General features: G+C 42.4%; 2 protein-coding genes across 7 annotated transcripts in view; one reads left to right on the forward strand and one right to left on the reverse strand.

The window, feature by feature from the left end:
* LOC124258391 (yes-associated protein homolog 1-like) overlaps positions 1 to 4,144 on the reverse strand; it is a 44,873-nt gene extending 40,729 nt beyond the window's left edge. Inside the window, exon 1 of the mRNA XM_046692490.1 lies at positions 3,754 to 4,144. Coding sequence (XP_046548446.1) covers positions 3,754 to 3,875 — 122 coding nt within the window. The 5' untranslated portion in view covers positions 3,876 to 4,144. The remainder of the gene's footprint in view (positions 1 to 3,753) is intronic.
* LOC124258382 overlaps positions 1 to 25,885 on the forward strand; it is a 37,205-nt gene that overhangs the window by 3,804 nt on the left and 7,516 nt on the right. For 5 of the 6 annotated variants that reach the window (XR_006893582.1, XR_006893581.1, XR_006893584.1 and 2 more), the window contains exons 2-6: positions 20,921 to 21,097; positions 21,969 to 23,015; positions 23,573 to 23,729; positions 24,132 to 24,276; positions 25,310 to 25,419. Coding sequence is in view for 2 of the 6 variants with exons in the window: in XM_046692476.1 (XP_046548432.1) it covers positions 20,936 to 21,097; positions 21,969 to 23,015; positions 23,573 to 23,729; positions 24,132 to 24,276; positions 25,310 to 25,419 (1,621 nt within the window). In the remaining 4 variants the exon portion in view is untranslated. Of the gene's footprint in view, positions 1 to 13,634; positions 13,709 to 20,920; positions 21,098 to 21,968; positions 23,016 to 23,572; positions 23,730 to 24,131; positions 24,277 to 25,309; positions 25,420 to 25,885 lie in introns of those variants that run through there. The other variant, XM_046692475.1, reaches the window with a different exon arrangement.

Consider the following 25,885-nt stretch of genomic DNA (forward strand, 5'->3'; position numbering starts at 1 on the left):
TGGTTATACTACAACTGACAGTGGTCTATGGTTATACTACAGCTGACAGTGGTCTCTAGTTATACTACAACTGACAGTGGTCTCTAGTTATACTACAACTGACAGTGGTCTCTAGTTATACTACAACTGACAGTGGTCTCTAGTTATACTACAGCTGACAGTGGTCTCTAGTTATACGACAACTGACAGTGGTCTCTAGTTATACTACAACTGACAGTGGTCTCTAGTTATACTACAACTGACAGTGGTCTCTAGTTATACTACAACTGACAGTGGTCTCTAGTTATACTACAACTGACAGTGGTCTCTAGGTTATACTACAACTGACAGTGGTCTCTAGTTATACTACAAGCTGACAGTGGTCTCTAGTTATACTACAGCTGACAGTGGTCTCTAGTTATACTACAGCTGACAGTGGTCTATGGTTATACTACAGCTGACAGTGGTCTGTGGTTATACTACAATTGACAGTGGTCTCTAGTTATACTACAACTGACAGTGGTCTCTAGTTATACTACAACTGACAGTGGTCTCTGGTTATAGTACATTTGTGAATGGTTACCAGCCTCTGGTGATAAAACTGACGGTGCTCGTACAGCACCAACGTGCTATCATTAATGTTATGATGGAGATGCGTGACTCGTCTGCGAACAGATCCATGTCCGGGTCTGTGCAGGATCATGCATGTTTATTTCACATTAACCACTTCAAAGAAAATTTGAATATCTGGGATGAAGGCAATGTTATTTTCTGAAATGTTTTCTTTGTGAACTGTAGTACACACAGCAAGCAATGCTGGACAGGTGCCTCCCGCTCTTAGGAAGTAATTTTTTAATGTTTCTTTTTAACATTTAACTGGTCAGTGTGGTCAAAATAAACACCCGCTGTACAACTCGCATTATACAACATATAAGAGCTCTGTATGTAACCACATCACCATACCAAAAATGTTCACAAGAGAGGGACATATTCTTGGAAACCTGAAGATATTTCCCGAATTTCCAGAACACGGATGTAGACAGGCTGTCGGGAGAATCAAGGCCACTGTGACATGAGTTAGGTCTGATCCGGGACCGAGACATTAATGGAACAACACATGTATATGTCTCATTCAGTCTTGTGGGCCAAGCGTGTGGGTCTTTCTGTAAGGGGTATGGTTTCCACTGATAACCAGCCTCGGTAGTATGGCGTCTTCAACATTTGTTTTTTAACTTGTTTCTTTAGGTGGCCATCTCACCATGGTGAAGGTTATGGTGTGTTTACTCCAGCCCTGACCATCTCACGCACAAAGTTTCAAAACTATGACGCTTTTTCAATATTCCTGTCTTTTTTGCAAGATGGCAACCCGGGGGCCATATTGAAATTTCACTTGTGAGGCCTTGAAAGGCTGGCTATGGACTACCTTAAAGTACCAAACATCCATCAGCTGAATCAAGACAGAAGAAAGTGTAAACCAATTGAGTCCGACCATGGACAACGTGTAAATCCAGGATACCTATAACTGCATTTTTTAAGGTAAGCTAAAATATACTAGATGATAATTATAATGATAATGGTAGTTAATCTCCAATAAAATGAAAAAGAAAAAAAAGGAAAAAAAGAAAATATTGCAAGCATGAAATATATTCTGTAGATATCGCATTTTCCAACAAAACCAGAAGAAAAAAACCAAATAAAACAAAAAAACACACAAAAAAACAAACCAAACAAAATAACAAGAACAAACAAAAATAGAAGAAACAAAATAATCTGAAAATCCACCTAAGCACAAGTTGCATGCATGTAGCCTGTGAGAATGCTACCTCGTACAAATCGGGTTATTTACCACGCACCGGTACATGCAAGGTATTCCAATCGATATCGTGAGTATAAGCTGTACATGACAAATGAGAGATCTATGGATTTGACAAAACGTATCTGCTGCATGGTGGGCGTGGAGGACGACGACCATGACTAAACGTGCATGTGGCTCGGCCTTGTTGTCCTGACCTACCCCTTCACCCCTCCGTGAAGTAGATGACATGAGACTCATACTGTCAAGCGTAGTCCCCCTTTAAGAATTGTAAACTAAGTATCATGACCTAAAACTCATTCTGTCGAGCGAAGATCCCCTTTAAGTGATTGTAAGGTAATATGACATGAGACGCATGTTGTACAAAGTACACCCCCTTTAAGGAATTGTAAAGTATCTTGACCTAAAACTCATTCTGTCGAGTGTACTCCCCCTTTAAGAATCTTGACCTAAGACTCATTCTGTCGAGCGAAGACCCCCTTCAAGAGATTGTAAGGTAATATGACATGAGACGCATGCTGTCGAGTGCTCTCCTCCTTTAAAGAATTGTAAAGTATTTTTAGCTACAGGTTGCCTTTGAGTACTGTAACATGTCGCAATATCTGAAGGCAGCTCGGCAACACGTGTGGCTGTTTCTATGACAGGTCGTGTTGTTCTGCGTACAGCGATGGTCGGTGTGATAACGACTCCTGGCTTCCATAGGGCGTGGATGTTCGTGTATCCACGCATTGATCCGAGCTTGTCGGGTTTCATATTTCTGGCTGATGATCTGTTGTGAGACGATGGGATAAAAGAAAGACTGGTGTGGATGATATAGGTTAAATTTCAGGTGTGGATTAGGTTTTTTTCAGACGGACCAGTAAAATACATTGACCATGTATCTGCCATCTCAAGTTTCCCAACAGCAATAATAATAATAATAATAATAAAACTGTTCTTAAATAATGATGATGACGATGGTGATGATGATGATGATGATGAAGATGATGATGATGATGATGATGGTGTATCAACAATTGACTGCCACATGGAAGCACCTGTTGTTGAAACGCCCGACTTCTGCTATAGATTATAGGGAGGTCAAGTATTGATCTCAGTGAACAGACTGTCAGGTCATGTATAATGTACATGAGTGAATGTGCGCCTTATTACACCTGAACCCTGCTGTCATCAGGACATGCTTGTGTCCAGGGCTGATGACCCACTGTGTTCAGTTAGACCAGCCCAGGCCAATACTGACATTATTCATAAATAGACGCCTATCCGATACCACCTTCTTTCCTAAAACACAAAGACCGTTTGGTTTTAATACTTATTTACGTCGCAACTAGAATGGACATTTTTGACAATGTAACTAGTGAAATAGTTATTTTATTATTATTATTTGACATCACCGTTGACTATTTCAAATTTATACCATTATCCCTCTTAAACTAGACATATCTATCGTCAGCTTCGTGTTGAAACGTATTAAGCTTTCTGTGGCCCCGCCCTTCCTCGATGCATGAAAGAGACATATTCCATAAATCCTTATTTCGTTGTCTTACATATCTCTACTGATATATAATTACGAGTGTACTATTATGATTACGACAGTTAGGTGTTCTGTCTTTACGTTTCTTCAATCTAATTCGGGCAGTACAAATACCAGGCTACTTATGGTTATCTAGATCGGTTTTAAAGAAACTAGGTGTTAAAGGTATTCCATTGTATCTCCACTTGTACCCCGCTGTAGACATCACACCATGCATTAAAAGAAAAGACCCTTGTATATATGGACATGGAAATAATTTATAGCCCGCATGATCTAACATCCAGGTAATCAACTAACACCAAGGGGAAGGTCACTTGTATTACACCTGTATCACGTCCAGAGGTAAACATATATACATATATGTGGGACTTATGAATATAAACCTCAGGTGCAACAGGTCATAGTGACCTGCAACTCAGGATCTCACCTTGACAAGGTTCTCCCAACAGATGACACCGAGGGTCGCTGGAATATTCCCTGCTCACGATCTACTCCATAAATGGGGTCGTACACGGGATTGTTGTACCGTTCCACAGACAAGCCCGCCATGCCGACGCCTCGTTATAACGCTCCGTTCAATAACACCTGAAGAATCCAGCGGCCGTAAGCTCTGTATAACGGTACACGTTTTATAGCGGTAGACATGTATTGTCGCCACAACTCTTAGGAAATATGGAGGAGGGAACTCGGCGTGGACTGGTTCGATAGTCTCATCACGGGTGAGACTCGGATTACGAAATACGCCACCTTGTTTGTGCCCCGCGGGTATATTTACAGGTGGCCCACTCTGCCGCTCATGTTGGCGCTTGTTACTATGTAACTGTCTGGGGGGAGTAGATTCCCGGGTTGCCACGCAGGATATAAACATGTCTAGTAGGTCATAACTTCTTGACTGTGACATCCTCGTTGTTGAAAAGTAGCTGTCTAAATAGTGAACCCTTAGACATCAGTGAAATAAATTCTGCGAAATGTGTGCACTTGGGTGAGTGAGTTTAGTTTTACGCCTCTTTTAGCAATATTCCAGCAATATCACGTCGGGGGACACCAGAAATGGGCTTCACAAATTGTACCCATGTGGGGAATCGAACCTGGGTCTTCGGTGTGACGAGCGAACTCCTAAACCACTAGGCTACCCCACGGCCCGATATAATCTTGTAGCGAGGTGAGGTGAGGTGAAGTGGGTGTAACGTCGAATTTATGATTAATATGTGTGTGAAGCGACCAGTCTTCGTTCTATCCGCTCAATGCCGGGCACAAGGCAGGGTAACAAAAATTACCATAGTATACAATTTTCTGTGACCTGAGCGTGGTGATAGACTGTTTTTAAACTATCCTAAACTATATCGCTATCCATGAATCATTTCAGTTCAACAGAGTAATGTTTATGAATTCAAATGTGTTGCATTACTTGCTTACTCTCTTCAACTCACACAATAAAGTAATACTAGGTAAACTGACGTTCAGAAAAAAGTACACATTCACCTGATTCTTTGGTAAAATGGTTTCTTTAAAACAACATTAATATTTTAAAATGGGTTTTGATTCTGCCTTGTCACAAACATTGTGCAAGTGTTTCCAAAACACCAGATATTGTACCCATTTACAACATTGCTAGCGAAATATTTATGGTTTTAATGGAAATAGTCCCAAAACACCAGGTGTGTACTTTCTTATGTACCTCAGTATATAATAATTATTAGTTTAATGAGATTTATTTATTAGATGGAGCCAGGATTTCTTTTCTTTATAACCGAGAGGGAGGAGTAGCTTGGGGTTAAAGCGTTTGCTCGTCACGCCGAACACCCGGGTTCGATTCCCCACATGGGTACAATGCGTGAAACCCATTTCTGGTGTCCCCCGCCGTGATATTGCTGGAGTATTGCTAAAAGCGGCGTAAAACTAAACTCGCTCACTTATAACCGAGCATATGGGATGTACGATAGGTTCATACAGGATCGCAGTTAGGCATGAAAAGTATGAAAATATGTTTTACTATTATCCACACTGTCAATTACGTAAGTCTCAAGATGTCGGCAACCCTTTTTTGGAATATTTTCAGGCGATCGGTGTACACCTAGACCAACAACTAGTCTCTGAAATAAACATATTTTACTGAAAAAAGTTCATAGTAAAAAAAAATATAATATAACGAAAAGGAGCCCTGAGACTTTCTTCATTTTCATGAAGCTGAGGAAATCTAGACTTGCCACATTTTCTAGACTTGTGTGGGCTTTCTTGGATATATTTACTTCAGGGTCTGTACGACAGACTAGATGTACACCCACACAGTGCGAATTTGATATGACATGGAATTGTGTCTAACCAGAAAGTATGTACCTAACACGTCATTAACTTCAACGTGACCATGGTTACGGAAGTCGGATTTCACTGACAGGTTATAGTAGCACATCAGGGAGTGTCTCTTGTTTTGTCAAAACCTGCAGCCGAACGTCTCCTCTCCTAACAGATCCGCTTCAAATGACTCACAACTTCATTAATCAGAATAGTGAACATATTTAGATAGCTGTGAATATACAACTGAACGCAACTTGTGTAAACAAACTGTAGTCTAAAATTGAGTCAAATAATGCAGAAATGTGCAGGGAACACAGATGTCTTGTTTGACATTGCCCGTTCTGTCAACAAGCGTACCTCCACTGTAGTATGATAAAAGCTCTGCACAGAGATGCGCCGCGCCGCAATTTACTGTACAGACTTGCCTACAGGGGACCCCAGAAACCTTTAATCGTAGGTTCGAATCCCAAGTTTTTTTTCTCAGGTTTGTTTCTTGGCATGCAGCACCTTACCTGTGCTCATGGGTGTTCCTGAGTGGTAAACGTCTACATCTGAGATTTGCGTTTGCCTACAGTCTTACAGTGTCACCGTGTCTATAGACTCGTTATGCCTACAGTCTCACCGTGTCTATAGTCTCGTTATGCCTACAGTCTCACCGTGTCTATAGTCTCGCTATGCGTACAGCCTCACCGTGTTTATAGTCTCGTTTTGCCTACATCATCACCGTGTCTATAGTCTCGCTATGCCTACAGCCTCACCGTGTCTATAGTCTCGTTATCCCTACAGCCTCACCGTGTTTATAGTCTCGTTATGCCTACAGCATCACCGTGTTTATAGTCTCGTTATGCCTAGAGCATCACCGTGTTTATAGTCTCGTTATGCCTACAGTCTCACCGTGTCTATAGTCTCGTTATGCCTACATCATCACCGTGTCTATAGTCTCGCTATGCCTTCAGCCTCACCGTGTCTATAGTCTCGTTATCCCTACAGCTTCACCGTGTTTATAGTCTCGTTATGCCTACAGCCTCATCGTGTCTATAGTCTCGTTATGCCTACATCATCACCGTGTCTATAGTCTCGTTATGCCTACAGTCTCACCGTGTCTATAGTCTCGCTATGCCTACAGCCTCACCGTGTCTATAGTCTCGTTATGCCTACAGTCTCACCGTGTCTATAGTTTCGTTATGCCTACAGTCTCACCGTCTCTATAGTCTCGTTATGCCTACAGCCTCACCGTGTCTATAGTCTCGCTATGCCTACATCCTCACCGTGTCTATAGTCCCGTTATGCCTACAGCATAACCGTGTTTATAGTTTCGTTATGCCTACAGCATAACCGTGTTTATAGCCTCGTTATGCCTAGAGCCTCACCGTGTTTATAGTGTCGTTATGCCTACCGCCTCACCGTGTTTATAGTGTCGTTATGCCTACCGCCTCACCGTGTCTATAGTCTCGTTATGCCTACAGCCTCACCGTGTCTATAGTCTCGTTATGCCTACAGTCTCACCGTGTCTATAGTCTCGTTATGCCTACAGCCTCACCGTGTTTTTAGTCTCATTTTGCCTACATCATCACCGTGTTTATAGTCTCGCTATGCCTACAGCCTCACCGTGACTATAGTCTCGTTATCCCTACAGCCTCACCGTGTTTATAGTCTCGCTATGCCTACAGTCTCACCGTGTCTATAGTTTCGTTATGCCTACAGTCTCACCGTCTCTATAGTCTCGTTATTCCTACAGCCTCACCGTGTCTATAGTCTCGCTATGCCTACATCCTCACCGTGTCTATAGTCCCGTTATGCCTACAGCAACACCGTGTTTATAGTCTCGTTATGCCTACAGCATAACCGTGTTTATAGTCTCGTTATGCCTAGAGCATCACCGTGTTTATAGTGTCGTTATGCCTACCGCCTCACCGTGTCTATAGTCTCGTTATGCCTACAGCATCACCGTGTTTATAGTCTCGCTATGCCTACAGCCTCACCGTGTCTATAGTCTCGTTATGCCTACATCATCACCGTGTCTATAGTCTCGCTATGCCTACAGCCTCACCGTGTTTTAGTCTCCATTTGCCTACATCATCACCGTGTTTATAGTCTCGCTATGCCTACAGCCTCACCGTGACTATAGTCTCGTTATCCCTACAGCCTCACCGTGTTTATAGTCTCGCTATGCCTACAGTCTCACCGTGTCTATAGTTTCGTTATGCCTACAGTCTCACCGTCTCTATAGTCTCGTTATGCCTACAGCAACACCGTGTTTATAGTCTCGCTATGCCTACAGCCTCACCGTGTCTATAGTCTCGTTATGCCTACATCATCACCGTGTCTATAGTCTCGTTATGCCTACAGCCTCACCGTGTTTTTAGTCTCATTTTGCCTACATCATCACCGTGTTTATAGTCTCGCTATGCCTACAGCCTCACCGTGACTATAGTCTCGTTATCCCTACAGCCTCACCGTGTTTATAGTCTCGCTATGCCTACAGTCTCACCGTGTCTATAGTTTCGTTATGCCTACAGTCTCACCGTCTCTATAGTCTCGTTATTCCTACAGCCTCACCGTGTCTATAGTCTCGCTATGCCTACATCCTCACCGTGTCTATAGTCCCGTTATGCCTACAGCAACACCGTGTTTATAGTCTCGTTATGCCTACAGCATAACCGTGTTTATAGTCTCGTTATGCCTAGAGCATCACCGTGTTTATAGTGTCGTTATGCCTACCGCCTCACCGTGTCTATAGTCTCGTTATGCCTACAGCATCACCGTGTTTATAGTCTCGTTATGCCTACAGCATCACCGTGTTTATAGTCTCACTATGCCTACAGCCTCACCGTGTCTATAGTCTCGTTATGCCTACATCATCACCGTGTCTATAGTCTCGCTATGCCTACAGCCTCACCGTGTTTTTAGTCTCATTTTGCCTACATCATCACCGTGTTTATAGTCTCGCTATGCCTACAGCCTCACCGTGACTATAGTCTCGTTATCCCTACAGCCTCACCGTGTTTATAGTCTCGCTATGCCTACAGTCTCACCGTGTCTATAGTTTCGTTATGCCTACAGTCTCACCGTCTCTATAGTCTCATTTTGCCTACATCATCACCGTGTTTATAGTCTCGCTATGCCTACAGCCTCACCGTGTCTATAGTCTCGTTATGCCTACATCATCACCGTGTCTATAGTCTCGTTATGCCTACAGCCTCACCGTGTTTTTAGTCTCATTTTGCCTACATCATCACCGTGTTTATAGTCTCGCTATGCCTACAGCCTCACCGTGACTATAGTCTCGTTATCCCTACAGCCTCACCGTGTTTATAGTCTCGCTATGCCTACAGTCTCACCGTGTCTATAGTTTCGTTATGCCTACAGTCTCACCGTCTCTATAGTCTCGTTATGCCTACAGCCTCACCGTGTCTATAGTCTCGCTATGCCTACATCCTCACCGTGTCTATAGTCCCGTTATGCCTACAGCAACACCGTGTTTATATAGTCTCGTTATGCCTACAGCATAACCGTGTTTATAGTCTCGTTATGCCTAGAGCATCACCGTGTTTATAGTGTCGTTATGCCTACCGCCTCACCGTGTCTATAGTCTCGTTATGCCTACAGCATCACCGTGTTTATAGTCTCGCTATGCCTACAGCCTCACCGTGTCTATAGTCTCGTTATGCCTACATCATCACCGTGTCTATAGTCTCGCTATGCCTACAGCCTCATCGTGTCTATAGTCTCGTTATGCCTACAGCATCACCGTGTTTATAGTCTCGTTATGACTACATCATCACCGTGTCTATAGTCTCGTTATGCCTACAGCCTCACCGTGTCTATAGTCTCGTTATGCCTACAGTCTCGCCATGTCTAACACAGTCAATGTCAGTGTGTGTTATAAAACAATCAATGTCAGTGTGTGTTATAAAACAGTCAATGTCAGTGAGTGTTATAAAACAATCAATGTCAGTGTGTGTTATAAAACAGTCAATGTCAGTGTGTGTTATAAAACAATCAATGTCAGTGTGTGTTATAAAACAATCAATGTCAGTGAGTGTTATAAAACAATCAATGTCAGTGTGTGTTATAAAACAATCAATGTCAGTGTGTGTTATAAAACAATCAATGTCAGTGTGTGTGATAAAACAGTCAATGTCAGTGCGTGTTATAAAACAATCGATGTCAGATAACGTGTTATAAAACAATCAATGTCAGTGTGAGCTATAAAACAGCCAATGTCAGTGAGTGTTATAAAACAATCAATGTCAGTGTGTGTTATAAAACAATCAATGTCAGTGTGTGCTATAAAACAGTCAATGTCAGTGCGTGTTATAAAACAATCGATGTCAGATAACGTGTTATAAAACAATCAATGTCAGTGTGAGCTATAAAACAGCCAATGTCAGTGAGTGTTATAAAACAATCAATGTCAGTGTGTGTTATAAAACAATCAATGTCAGTGTGTGCTATAAAACAGTCAACGTCAGTGTGTGTTATAAAACAATCAATGTCAGTGTGTGTTATAAAACAGTCAATGTCAGTGTGTGTTATAAAACAGTCAATGTCAGTGTGTGCCATAAAACAATTAATGTCAGTGTGTGTTATAAAACAATCAATGTCAGTGTGTGTTATAAAACAATCAATGTCAGTGTGTGTAATATAACAATCAATGTCAGTGTGTGTTATAAAACAGTCAATGTCAGTGTGTGTCATAAAACAGTCAATGTCAGTGTGTGTTATAAAACAATCAATGTCAGTGTGTGTTATAAAACAATCAATGTCAGTGTGTTATAAAACAATCAATGTCAGTGTGTTATAAAACAATCAATGTCAGTGAGTGTTATAAAACAATCAATGTCAGTGTGTGTTATAAAACAATCAATGTCAGTGTGTGTTATAAAACAATCAATGTCAGTGTGTGTGATAAAACAGTCAATGTCAGTGCGTGTTATAAAACAATCGATGTCAGATAACGTGTTATAAAACAATCAATGTCAGTGTGAGCTATAAAACAGCCAATGTCAGTGAGTGTTATAAAACAATCAATGTCAGTGCGTGTTATAAAACAATCAATGTCAGTGTGTGTTATAAAACAGTCAATGTCAGTGTGTGTTATAAAACAATCAATGTCAGTGTGTGATATAAAACATTAATGTCAGTGTGTGTTATAAAACAATCAATGTCAGTGTGTGTTATAAAACAATCAATGTCAGTGTGTGTAATATAACAATCAATGTCAGTGTGTGTTATAAAACAGTCAATGTCAGTGTGTGTCATAAAACAGTCAATGTCAGTGTGTGTTATAAAACAATCAATGTCAGTGTGTGTTATAAAACAATCAATGTCAGTGTGTTATAAAACAATCAATGTCAGTGTGTTATAAAACAATCAATGTCAGTGTGTGTTATAAAACAGTGAATGTCAGTGCGTGTTATAAAACAATCGATGTCAGAGCGTGTTATAAAACAATCAATGTCAGTGTGAACTATAAAACAGTCAATGTCAGTGTGTGTTATAAAACAGTCAATGTCAGAGTGTGTGTAATATAACAATCTATGTCAGTGTGTGTTATAAAACAGTCAATGTCAGTGTGTGTTATAAAACAGTCATTGTCAGTGTGTGTAATATAACAATCTATGTCAGTGTGTGTTATAAAACAGTCAATGTCAGTGTGTGTTATAAAACAATCAATGTCAGTGTGTGTCATAAAACAGTCAATGTCAGTGAGTGTCATAAAACAATCAATGTCAGTGTGTGTTATAAAACAATCAATGTTATAAAAAATCAATGTCAGTGTGTGTTATAAAACAATCAATGTCAGTGTGTGTTATAAAACAGTCAATGTCAGTGTGTGTTATAAAACAATCAATGTCAGTGTGTGTTATAAAACAGTCAATGTCAGTGCGTGTTATAAAACAATCGATGTCAGATAACGTGTTATAAAACAATCAATGTCAGTGTGAGCTATAAAACAGCCAATGTCAGTGAGTGTCATAAAACAATCAATGTCAGTGTGTGTTATAAAACAATCAATGTCAGTGTGTGCTACAAAACAGTCAATGTCAGTGTGTGTCATAAAACAGTCAATGTCTGTCAGTGTGTGCTACAAAACAGTCAATGTCAGTGTGTGTTATAAAACAATCAATGTCAGTGTGTGCTATAAAACAGTCAATGTCAGTGTGTGTTATAAAACAGTCAATGTCAGTGTGTGTAATATAACAATCTATGTCAGTGTGTGTTATAAAACAGTCAATGTCAGTGTGTGTTATAAAACAATCATTGTCAGTGTGTGTTATAAAACAGTCAATGTCAGTGTGTGTTATAAAACAATCAATGTCAGAGTGTGTTATGAAACAGTCAATGTCAGTGTGTGTTATAAAACAGTCAATGTCAGAGTGTGTTATGAAACAGTCAATGTCAATGTGTGTTATAAAACAGTCAATGTCAGTGTGTGTCACTAGTGAGAGCCATGGTGTCACGTTGTCTTCTCCCAGCTGGAGTGCAGCAGTGACACACGATCTTCTCACAGAGAGGGTCACCGTGATTTGGATTCTGCAACAGGAGATCCTGGTACATCCACGTTCCCTGTGTTTTTGTCCAGAGTACAAGTGGCGGAGTGTGATTTTCATACAGTGACCTGGTTACATGGGCATCGTCTAATGCTCACAAGTATAAAATCACACAAGAACGGACGTAAACCTGACGGTATGTGTATGGGGAACAGGTTTGTCGTCTCTGGGGACCCTTGATAGGCTGCCACCTGCCGACTCTCCCGGCGGAATAGTTCTCAAAGTGTTACGTGAAGTTGGTTGCCATTTTAGCTTTCATCATCCGAGGCTCACGTGCTCCTGAAATACTGCTGGGCGGTCCCCGTGTGAGTCCCCGGATCAGTCCCTGGGTGAGTCCCTGGTGAACCCCCGATGGATGAGATCCTGGGTAACCACCTCCTGGGTGAGTTCCTGAAGGGTGAGACCCTGGGTGAAATCCTGGCGAGTTCCCATTGATGAGATCCTGGGTGATTCTTCGATGGGTTTTCCGTTTTCACTTGGAAATGTCACACTGACCCGCCACCACGCAGTGCCCCCAGCCCCCAGGCGTGTATCACAACAACATGTGGAGGTAAGAACAGGGGGCTGTATCCCGCTCGTCTAGTTTAAAGGAGAATCCGAACGAAAACAAAACTTTAATATATTGTAAAGGATAATCTAATAGTCACCTTCCGTGATTAAAATTGAACAAAAAGTTTGTAAAGTAGCAATAAAACCACAAAAAATGTACTCGTATTTCCGCATTTTACGGAAACACCCGACAGAGGGGGTATCACGTGACATGACGTCATATGTGCCTGTTGCTGATGGCTGCCTCTTTGATTTTACCTCACAACTTAACAGTGTCCGTGGATTCTGAAGCAGTAAATGGTGTTCCTGATGTCATTTCTGAAATGGATGTTAGACCGTATCAATACGATCCGATTTTACATCTTGCAAGACAATCTTCCACTGAAGATGAAGAAGAAGAATCAAGCGAAACGGAGGCACCGCTTGAGGTCAAAATAAATTTTAAAATATACCAAATCATTTAACAAGAATACTATTTGACAGCAAAATGTGATACAGTTCCTGCCAGCAAACCCACCCCTATAAGTATATGACCAGTCCCTAAGAATTATATTTTGTGCAATGTGATTGCAGTTCCTTTTGTGTCAAATGGGTGACTGTAGGGTGTCTAGGATTTAAAAACACAATAATTATGCTTCAGACGGGGAAATAGAAATTATCTGCTACAAAAATAACACTGGAGTTATTTTGTTGAAAAAAAGATTAGGATCCTAGTTCTCATCATTGTCTTCATACTCCGTCACGCAACAGTTAACTCCCTTTGCTATGACTCAGCTGCAGTAGTCTGTTCCAACGGCCTCCATTACAGACCGAGTTGTGTGCAGTTGTGAATGCTGTTGACGTATGATCTACCCTGTACATCTGCATGTTAAAGTGTCTGCGTATTATCTACTGATGGGCTGCATTGGAAGTTTAGAAATGATTCAGTTGTAAACTTGAGCCGTCCTTTTCGGTGGGATCTATCTTCTGTAACCCTACACGGTGAGATCACTGTTTCCTAGATCAATGAGCCTTTTACTGTAATATTTGATACTATTTGCGTTTTCCTCAAACACATCATTTTGGTTGAAAAGAAACTGAAAGGAAACGCAACAATGTTTGTACAGACCATCAATAGTAGGTGCTACTTTCACTTTTTATTCAACCGGAAGTGATATCGATATACACCACTCTCCTACCCAGAGTTCCATGCGGCAAGCCAGCATAGTATCTCTGCCACAGGCCAGAAAAATGTGACAATTGTCACATCTTGCAATGTCCATTCAATATAATGTACAGATTTCTTTTACTCTTTTATTTTTGACGAGTCTACACATCTAACTAAACATCTTTAATAGAATGGTTTAGTTCCACTGAGAAAATATCCAAAAACATGTAATACTATTTGGATTTGCGTAGCGATTCTTTGCTTACATAGGTTGTACGGTCATGGAAGCTGATGGAGAGCAAACGATGCAGCCAGTTTGATATCTAAATATGTACTGTCATAGACCTTACTGTCGCAGTTGTGGAAGAATATATATGTAACAACGTAAAACAATACGAAGAGAGTGCCAAAAAGCTTTCGTGAGTCCAATCTCTTCTTATTATGAATATGCGCGTTTGTTTACAACACAAGAGAAAAGTCCGGTCACGTGATATGCAAATTAGCCTGTGGCAGTGATGTTATGTTAGTCATCGCTGTGCCGGAGTGTGGATATACACTGTAACTTTTTCTTCAGAATTTCAGATTGCACTGAAAAATTAATGATAATACTGGCCTTGATAATAAACTACGAGCTACATCTCATAACGGAGTATCTCTCCTGAGTTAATTCAGCTTGCACAGTGTGGGAGAAGAATGTGAGAATGGAACCAGCTGATCTGTTGTACCATCCGTCCGCTAGATTTCGTTTCCGGAGCTCAACTCAGAAACTGAATAATATTTCATCTAGATCGGCATGGGGAACACATCGTGTATATATGCTAGACATGGCAATGCAGTAATGAATTAAGTATTCCCTAACAGATAACCGTTTGTCCTGCCACATTTATGTATCACGTTTTCACTTTTTCTAATTCTGTCGAAATGTAAAATCCCTCTTTTTCTGAGGATAACCACTGCTCCAGTGATGTGTTGGGACAGTATCAGACTGAGATGAGCAGATTTGCCCGTCAGCTGACGTGTATTAATCAGTTTTTAATTTGGGACATTGACGCCTCGGACAAGTTCAAGATGGCTTGTTAGATCAGGGACTTCAACCTTTGCAGTCATAAAACGTATTGTTGGTGGCGAACATGACTATTTCATATTTGTTCTCTAATTACAGTGTTATAGTGAATATCCTATTAACGATACCTATTTCTGTATTCATTCAAAAGCATCTGACTCTCATGTCGTGAAATTAGTGAATAAATATTCACCTTGGCTGTTGTCTAGACGTGATACACGTGGTCTTCATCACCTTGGACTGATTGGACATCCTCTGCTGTTGTCTTGAAGTGATACACGTGGCATTCATCACCTTGGACTGATTGGACATCCTCTGCTGTTGTCTTGAAGTGATACACGTGGTCTTCATCACCTTGGACTGACTGGACTTCCTCGGCTGTTGTCTTGGCGTGACACACGTGGTCTGCATCACCTTGGACTGACTGGACTTCCTCGGCTGTTGTCTTGAAGTGATACACGTGTCATTCATCACCTTGGACTGATTGGACATCCTCTGCTGTTGTCTTGAAGTGATACACGTGGTCTTCATCACCTTGGACTGACTGGACTTCCTCGGCTGTTGTCTTGGCGTGACACACGTGGTCTTCATCACCTTGGACTGACTGGACTTCCTCGGCTGTTGTCTTGGCGTGACACACGTGGTTTTCATCACCTTGGACTGATTGGACATCCTCGGCTGTTGTCTTGGCGTGACACACGTGGTCTTCATCACCTTGGACTGACTGGACTTCCTCGGCTGTTGTCTTGACGTGATACACGTGGTCTTCATCACCTTGGACCAATTGGACTTCCTCGGCTGTTGTCTTGGCGTGACACACGTGGACTTCATCGCCTTGGACCGATTGGACTTCCTCGGCTGTTGTCTTGAAGTGACACACGTGGTCTTCATCACCTTGGACTGATTGGACATCCTCGGCTGTTGTCTTGAAGTGATACACGTGGTCTTCATCACCTTGGACTGACTGGACTTCCTCGGCTGTTGTCTTGGCGTGACACACGTGGACTTCATCGCCTTGGACCGATTGGACTTCCTCGGCTGTTGTCTTGAAGTGACACACGTGGTCTTCATCACCTTGGACTGATTGGACATCCTCGGCTGTTGTCTTGAAGTGATACACGTGGTCTTCATCACCTTGGACCAATTGGACTTCCTCGGCTGTTGTCTTGGCGTGACACACGTGGACTTCATCGCCTTGGACCGATTGGACTTCCTCGGCTGTTGTCCTTGAAGTGACACACGTGGTCTTCATCGCCTCGTACTGATTGGACTTCCTCGGCTGTTGTCTTGGCGTGACACACGTGGACTTCATCGCCTTGGACCGATTGGACTTCCTCGGCTGTTGTCTTGAAGTGACACACGTGGACTTCATCGCCTTGGACTAATTGGACATCCTCGGCTGTTGTCTTGGCGTGGCACACGTGGTCTTCATCGCCTTGGACTAATTGGACATCCTCGGCTGTTGCCTTGGCGTGACACACGTGGACTTCATCGCCTTGGACTGATTGGACATCCTCGACTGTTGTCTTGGCGTGACACACGTTGACTTCATCGCCTTGGACTGATTGGACATCCTCGGCTGTTGTCTTGGCGTGACACACGTGGACTTCATCGCCTTGGACTGATTGGACCTCCTCGGCTGTTGTCTTGGCGTGACACACGTTGACTTCATCGCCTTGGACTGATTGGACATCCTCGGCTGTTGTCTTGGCGTGACACACGTTGACTTCATCGCCTTGGACTGATTGGACTTCCTCGGCTGTTGTCTTGGCGTGACACAACTGTCAACTGAAACATTGTCAAACTAATAGAACCCTGTTGCCTAACAACACTGGACATTCTCTGTCGTTGTCTTGACGAGTTTTATTCTGCCAGGGTCCCGTTGTACAAAACAACCTTACCGCTAAGGCTACCTTAAGTGTAGGTTAAGGTATGGGATTTACGGTCACCTTAGCGCTAAGATCGTTTTGTACAGCGGCACCCTGGACGTCGGCTGTTGTCATCATGTGTCGTCACGGCAAACGCGGCTCCTGACTCCGCGCGGTTGTTTCACTGTTGTGCACCGACTGATTCCGAGTGGATCACATCAAACTATGCATTACTTGATGTGACGACAGATGAGGAAATCACTCAAATTGTCAACAAAGGTGGTGACATGTATACACAGATAACACACAGGAACTATTTGAAAAGACAGGATAACGTTTGAGGAAAGAATTTTAAGTTTCACTCCACCCCAGAGTTTCATGTTGCACACAAGCATTGACATACATACTGCTCATGTCATCAGTCAATTGCATACGGATTGTTTCATAAACAATGGTTACGCCAGGACTTGCGCCGTCTCTGTCAGTACCACACGTAAACAGCTCATCTTCGCAAGTTTCCAGCAATAATCACTGATATTCCAGAATGTGATGCTAGCCTGGATGTCAGGCAGAAGATTGTCTGGTTCAGGCTTGAACACTCTGTATTTACACACCGTCATTTATAGCGGGAATATTGCTGCAAAACACAACGAAAGGTTAGAGATACCGCCTTTTCAAACAAACGTTAAGATATCTGACCTAAAATCTGTTTTGGTTGGTTGGTTGTGTACCTTTCGACTGATCTGTACATAGTCTTGACACATGAAGTGGAACACTTTTTATGGATAGATAACTTCTTTGTTGCAGTAGTAGTTGCGACTTTGTTGCAGTAACAGTCGCAACTACTACTGCAACAAAGAAGTTGTCTATCCATAAAAAGTGTTCCACTTCATCATACCAGCTTCTAAATGCCACTTAAGGAATGTCTTGACACATGACAACATCTGTCATCCCAAGCTGGAACTCTCTTCAATCTCCTGTCACTACACAATCCAGAGATTGAGTAATGTCAGCGTTCCAGAGATTGAGTAATGTCAGCGTTCCAGAGATTGAATAATGTCAATGTTCCAGTGGTTGTGTAATGTCAATGTTCCAGTGGTTGTGTAATGTCAATGTTCCAGAGATTGAGTAATGTCAATATTCCAGAGATTGAGTAATGTCAATATTCCAGAGATTGGTTAATGTCAATGTTCCAGAGATTGAGTAATGTCAATATTCCAGAGATTGAGTAATGTCAATATTCCAGTACTCGATGTCAATGTTCCAGAGATTGAGTAATGTCAATGTTCCGGAGATTGAGTAATGTCAATGTTCCAGAGATTGAGTAATGTCTACGTTCCAGAGATTGAGTAATGTCAATGTTCCGGAGATTGGGTAACGTCAATGTTCCAGAGATTGAGTTATGTCAATGTTCCAGAGATTGAGTAATGTCTACGTTCAGAGATTGGGTAATGTCAATGTTCCAGAGATTGAAGAATGTCAATGTTCCAGAGATTGAGTAATGTCAATGTTCCAGAGATTGGGTAATGTCAATGTTCCAGAGATTGAGTAATGTCAATGTTCCAGAGATTGAGTAATGTCAACGTTCAGAGATTGGGTAATGTCAATGTTCCAGAGATTGAAGAATGTCAATGTTCAGAGATTGAATCAATGTAATGATTGGGTAATGTCAATGTTCCAGAGATTGAATAATGTCAAGCGTTTCAGAGATTGAATAATGTCAATGTTCCAGAGATTGAATAATGTCAGCGTTTCAGAGATTGAGTAATGTCAATGTTCCAGAGATTGAATAATGTCAGCGTTCCAGAAATTGAATAATGTCAATGTTCCAGAGATTGAGTAATGTCAATGTTCCAGTAATGTCAATGTTCCAGAGATTGGGTAACGTCAATGTTCCAGAGATTGGGTAATGTCAATGTTCCAGAGATTGAATAATGTCAATGTTCCAGAGATTGAGTAATGTCAATGTTCCAGAGATTGAGTAGTGTCAATGTTCCAGAGATTGAGTAATGTCAATGTTCCAGAGAGAGATTGGGTCAATGTCAATGTCAATGAGAGATTGGTAACGTCAATGTTCCAGAGATTGAAGTAATGTCAATGTTCCAGAGATTGGGTAATGTCAATGTTCCAGAGATTGAGTAATGTCAATGTTCCAGAGATTGGGTAACGTCAATGTTCCAGAGAGATTGGGTAACGTCAATGTTGCAGAGAGATTTGGTAATGTCAATGTTCCAGAGATTGAGTAATGTCAATGTTCCAGATTGGTAATGTCAATGTTCAATGTAATGTCAATGTTCCAGAGATTGGGTAACGTCAATGTTCCAGAGATTGAATAATGTCAATGTTTCCAGAGATTGAATAATGACAGCGTTCCAGAGACAGAGATTGATGTCAATGTTCAGAGATTGAATAATGTCAATGTTCCAGAGATTGAATAATGTCAATGTTCCAGAGATTGAGTAATGTCAATGTTCCAGAGATTGAGTAATGTCAATGTTCCAGAGATTGAGTAATGTCAATGTTCCAGAGATTGGGTAATGTCAATGTTCCAGAGATTGAATAATGTCAATGTTCCAGAGATTGAATAATGTCAATGTTCCAGAGATTGAGTAATGTCAATGTTCCAGAGATTGAGTAATGTCAATGTTCCAGAGATTGGGTAATGTCAATGTTCCAGAGATTGGGTAATGTCAATGTTCCAGAGATTGAATAATGTCAACAATGTTCCAGAGATTGAGATTGAGAATAATGTCAATGTTCCAGAGATTGTAATGTCAATGTTCCAGAGATTGAATAATGTCAATGTTCCAGAGTTTGAGTAATGTCAATGTTTCAGAGAGATTGAATAATGACAGCGTTTCAGAGATTGAATAATGTCAATGTTCCAGAGATCGAATAATGTCAGCGTTACAGTAATTGAATAATGTCAATGTTCCAGAGATTGAATAATGTCAATGTTCCAGAGATTGGGTAACGTCAATGTTCCAGAGATTGGGTAATGTCAATGTTCCAGAGATTGAATAATGTCAGCATTCCAGAGATCGAATAATGTCAATGTTCCAGAGATTGAATAATGTCAGCGTTCCAGAGATTGAATAATGTCAATGTTCCAGAGATTGAGTAATGTCAATGTTCCAGAGATTGAGTAATGTCAATGTTCCAGAGATTGAGTAATGTCAATGTTCCAGAGATTGAGTAATGTCAATGTTCCAGAGAGATTGAGTAACGTCAATGAGTAATGTCAGAGATTCAGATTGTAACGTCAAGTTCCAGAGAGTAATGTCAATGTTCCAGAGATTGAGTAATGTCAATGTTCCAGAGATTGAGTAATGTCAATGTTCCAGAGATTGAGTAATGTCAATGTTCCAGATTGTTCCAGAGAGATTGAGTAATGTCAATGTTCCAGAGATTGAGTAATGTCAATGTTCCAGAGATTGGTAACGTCAATGTTCAATGTTCCAGAGAGATTGGGTAATGTCAATGTTCCAGAGATTGAGTAATGTCAATGTTCGTCAGAGATTGTAATGGTAATGTCAATGTTCCAGAGATTGAGTAATGTCAATGTTCCAGAGATTGAGTAATGTCAATGTTCCAGAGATTGGGTAACGTCAATGTTCCAGAGATTGAGTAACGTCAATGTTCCAGAGAGATTTGGTAATGTCAATGTTCCAGAGATTGAGTAATGTCAATGTTCCAGAGATTGGGTAATGTCAATGTTCCAGAGAGATTGGGTAACGTCAATGTTCCAGAGATTGAATAATGTCAATGTTCCAGAGATTGAATAATGTCAATGTTCCAGAGATTGAGTAATGTCAATGTTCCAGAGATTGGGTAATGTCAATGTTCCAGAGATTGGGTAATGTCAATGTTCCAGAGATTGAGTAATGTCAATGTTCCAGAGATTGGGTAATGTCAATGTTCCAGAGATTGAATAATGTCAATGTTCCAGAGATTGAGTAACGTCAATGTTCCAGAGATTGAGTAATGTCAATGTTCCAGATATTGAGTAACGTCAATGTTCCAAAGATTGAGTAATGTCAATGTTCCAGAGATTGAGTAACGTCAATGTTCTTGAGATCCTGCTATGTCAGTTTTCCAGTTACATTATTTTCCAGTGACCAGAGTTAACCATGTTCGACGACGACCTCGATGACGACGACCCCGATGACCTTGCCCCCTTTGTAGGTCGAAACGACGAAAGGGAAGCAATCAAGATGATGCTGGGGCATTCTGTGAGAGCTGTTCAACTAGTTGGATCACCCATGGTTGGCAAGAGCTGTTTGGCGGAAAAGGTATGTGATGCATCAATTTTATTCCCTTTCGATCTGGAAAGATCCACGCCACACCCTTCTCACCGCCGTGATATTCCTCCAAAGTTGAATCGATGACTAGACTTGTATACCGCCTCATCCACGAACCACATGTTGAAGTTCATTTCTTGTTTCAAATGCCTTGAATCTCATTCATTTTAAATTCAGGGCTACTTTTTGTATTTTTAAAGTTTCTACGATGGATGTCCATTAGTCCGTTGGACTGTCCAGCGTGTGTCAAGTTGTACTAGCTACTGGTCACGAAATGTCCGTAGGATTCCCCGAGTATCACATGTAACAGTGTTGTAGCTTTAAGAGTAGCTTTAATAATTCATTCACGAACCACAATCAAAGTTTTACTTTAAACGCGTATATTCCATTTTAAGGCGCACATTTAGTCGAGTGGTCTAGGGCAAGGGCACTTTCTATGCATAGTTTCATCGTTCCGGGGTACAAGAAACCCAAGATCGTTGGTTCGAATCTTAGATGCGTCCTGATTGTGTTTAAACGTTGTCAGCACCATATCAAAAACTTTCAGAAGGTGACAAACGTCTATGATCTTCATAACCCCTGTCAATCAGTGACTGCCTCATTATTTACGTACATTTTGCATATAATGTATATACAACAATAATAGATCGTTATTTGCTTGTCAACTTAGACAAAAGGCCGACTCGTATTAATAAGCAATGCATATTCAGTTTTCTTATTAATGACGTTCATTTGCACATGAGCTGCATCTTGTTGGCAGGATATGTACTGCAACAAAACCAAATGTAGACGAAATAACCATTTCCGTTCATATCCGGGTTCGGTAACCGTGACACGCGTCACGCTCTGGTGTCTGTTTCAGATCTCCCGCGAGCTCCAGCAAGAGATGGCGGCAAAAGACCGGAAGCTGATGTGCTACCATATGTCCTGCATGGACGTGCTGACGGCTGATGACTTCCTAGCTCGTCTCAGTGCTGGCTTAGAACTACCGTCAACTGCAACATCATACTCGTCGTTGGTCAACAGCTTCAAGAAGATTGCGAAAGATGATCCAAAGTGTTCACACTTCTTCGTGTTGCTGAAGTGTGAAAGCTTTCACAGAATCGGACTTGACATACAGTTTCTGGATCTTGTCAAGAAGCTTATGGAGACTTCAAACCGTGCCTTCGCCATCATAACAACACAGAAAGCATTTAACTTCCCACCAGCAAGACAAGTGCCTATCAATCCTCTCTCTTCACAGGACACTGTGACCTTGGTGAAACGCTGCGCTCCCGACGTTGACATTGACCCGTACAGAGATGCCATTGAGAAACACTGTATGGGGCTACCTCCCTTGGCTATGGACGCTGCGCATCAACTGGTTAAGGCACAGGGCATACCTCTGTCTCCTTATGAGTTTGAGGAGGTTCTCTCAGGGGCGAACAGATCACGGAGAATCCATACGTCACATGACGTTCTAAATTCCGCCGCTTTGCGTCAGTTCCAAGGCCTTAATGACTTCCTGAAACAAAGGATACTTGATATTTCCATTTTCAAAGGATCTTTCCGTGTGGACCACATTCTGAAACTCCTTGGCCAAAACCAAGCAGAAGCCAAGGCCCAGCTCATTGAGATGAGAAACTCAGGAGTGGTCGAACTGGAACATGGCGGACAGCGAATGCATCTTCAGACCGTTATCAGCCATTATGTCCGGAATATCATGGGAAACCACATTAAATACAGTGATACTGTTCGCCTGCAGTTTGTGACGTTGTTTCTTGACGTTCTTAAGAAGGCAGACTCGGAGCTGTTCGTCAAGCCACAACAGACAGTGTTCGGATACCTCCACGATGACTGGCCCAATCTCAGACAGGTCCTAGAACAAGCGATCCACTGCACAGAGAACACCTACCCTGCATTTTTGCAAGTATGTCTGACTAGGACAAATTCAGGATTCAGGATATTCGTGCTTGTGTATTGTTGAGTAGGGTGTTGGGTGATGACGTACTGGTGGTTTGGGTGCAGGGATTTTGTAAGTCGAGTTGAGTGTTCCCAGAGAGAGGCAGTCCTATATCTGTAGATACCCTGTTTGTTCCTGTACTTCCAGGTGGCCATGTCTGCCTAGAACCTGCTAGTTAAGTGTTTCCCAGAGAGAGGCAGTCCTATATCTGTAGATACCCTGTTTGTTCCTGTACTTCCAGGTGGCCATGTCTGCCTAGAACCTGCTAGTTAAGTGTTTCCCTAAGAGAGAAGCAGTCCTATATCTGTAGATGCCCTGTTTGTTCCTGTACTTCCAGGTGGCCATGTCTGCCTAGAACCTGCTAGTTAAGTGTTTCCCTAAGAGAGGCAGTCCTATATCTGTAGATGCCCTGTTTGTTTCTGTACTTCCAGGTGGCCATGTCTGCCGAGAACCTGCTAGTTAAGTGTTTCCTAGGAGAGGCAGTCCTATATCTGTAGATACCCTGTTTGTTCCTGTACTTCCAGGTGGCCATGAATGCCGAAAACCTGCTAGTTAAGTGTTTCCCAGGAGAGGCAGTCAAATTCTACGAAGCCATGATGTGGTCGGCTACCAGATTCGGCAACCCAGAGGAATGTGCCATGCAGAAATGGCTGCTTGGCATGGCGAAAACTCTCAGCAAAGGTATTGTTATCACGACCACGTCACGTCGTTACCAAAAGTTTGATAAACTCCAGGCTCGTTACTATGGCGACCCTGCTAGCCAGAAAATTACAACTGAGGGAAAGCGCATGTTCCATTTGAGAACTGACTGCAACACACATTTCACATTTCCAGGAACCCTTGAAGGTCCGGGTTAGAATGAACCTTCAGTAACCCATGCTTGTCGTAAGAGGCGACTAACGGGATCGGGTAGGTCAGGCTCGCTGACTGGGTTGACACATGTCATCGCTTCCCAATTGCGTAGATCGATGTTCATGCTGTTGATCCCTGGATTGTGTGGTCCAGACTCGATTATTTGCAGACCGCTGGAATATTGCTGAGTGCGGCGTAAAACTCAACTCACTCACTCATTCACATTTCCAGGAACGGACTTAGTGGAAGCAATGGGGTTATTCAAGGAGGCTCTTCCGGTCTTGCGCAGTGGAAACACACCTGAGGCACTGGTGTCTGTAATGGCGGACATGGGCCTCAACTATTGTCGACAGGGCAAGAACACAAAGTCGAGAAAGTAGGTGCACATTTGGAGAATCATCCAGATTTCAACGACCACGTGACAGGTCGACTTCTATGACCTGCGTTAGTTACGGACCCCCGTCATAAAGTGCATCTGCTAACATAAATTGTATGAATTTACCTTAAAGCAATATTTACCTTTAGGTACGTTGTACGTATCTTCTGTATCCGTTGTACTGAAAGTCATTAAGAATACACTCAAGCGTTGTATGTTTACTGATATAAGATCCTGGTTGCCAAAGTGCGCACGCTGACTTTCTACCTCTATAACTCCATAAACGCAAAACAAAGGGAAGAATATTTTTTTAACAATATACGTGAACTAAATATAAACAGACTTTTCTAATCATTAACAATAAACGAAAAGCTGACAACAATAAGTAGTTACATCGTTCCTCGTCATAACGTCATATTAGCCCCGCCTATTCTAGTATCAAGCAACTGGTTGGCCGCTTGTGGGCAAGACCTGAAAAATAGAACCCTCAACTTGGCCCTCTTTTTCACATTTCCGTCTAATGGCACGGAATCACTTGCCGTGTAATTACTGTGGGCACATGGGCTACAATGAATGAGCTTCTTGTCTTGCAACATACTGATCTTGAAGAAATTTCGCTCTAAAAATGTAGCTACACAACACTTGTGATACTGATTTTGTGAGCAAGATGTACCAATACGAAGATACGTATCGAAACCTTTTGGCAGTCACTTATAATCTACTATCTGTGTTATGGATGCCCTGCCCTGCCCTGCCCTGCCCCCTGCCCTGCCCTGCCCTGCCCTGCCCTGCCCTGCCCTGCCCTGCCCTGCCCTGCCCTGCCCTGCCCTGCCCTGCCCTGCCCTGTCCTGCCCCTGCCCTGCCTGCCCTGCCCCCTGCCCTGCCCTGCCCCTGCCCTGCCTGCCCTGCCCCCTGCCCTGCCCTGCCCTGCCCCTGCCTGCCCTGCCCTGCCTGCCCTGCCCCCCTGCCCTGCCCTGCCCTGCCCTGCCCTGTCTTGTCTTGTCCTTCCCTGACAGTACTTCTTCCATTCCAGCTTCTACCTGGAGGCGCTGGAGGAGTCTGGGCGGTGTCATGATGGACGGAAGCTGACCAACAGAATCATCAACATCAGATGCTACCTGGCAATACCCATGATCTTCCTAGGTGGGTTCACTGACTTACGTAAAAATGGACGTTGATGCAGAACACTATGACGTACTGGGACACAGAGCACTTTGATGCATTGTGATGCAGGGCACTATGATGTACTGTGACGCAAAACATAATGATGCACTGTGACGCAAAACATAATGATGTACTGTGACGCAGAACACTATGATGTATTGTGACGCAGAACACTATGACGTACTGGGACACAGAGCACTTTGATGCATTGTGATGCAAAGCATAATGATGCACTGTGACGCAAAACATAATGATGTACTGTGACGCAGAACACTATGGTGTATTGTGACGCAGAACACTATGACGTACTGGGACACAGAGCGCTTTGATGCATTGTGATGCAGGGCACTATGATGTACTGTGACGCAAAACATAATGATGCACTGTGACGCAAAACATAATGATGTATTGTGACGCAGAACACAATGATGTACTGTGACGCAAA

Source organism: Haliotis rubra, unplaced genomic scaffold (assembly GCF_003918875.1).
Source record: "Haliotis rubra isolate DU_JTF1 unplaced genomic scaffold, ASM391887v1 Scf690, whole genome shotgun sequence".
In the NCBI taxonomy this organism is placed as follows: domain Eukaryota; kingdom Metazoa; phylum Mollusca; class Gastropoda; order Lepetellida; family Haliotidae; genus Haliotis; species Haliotis rubra.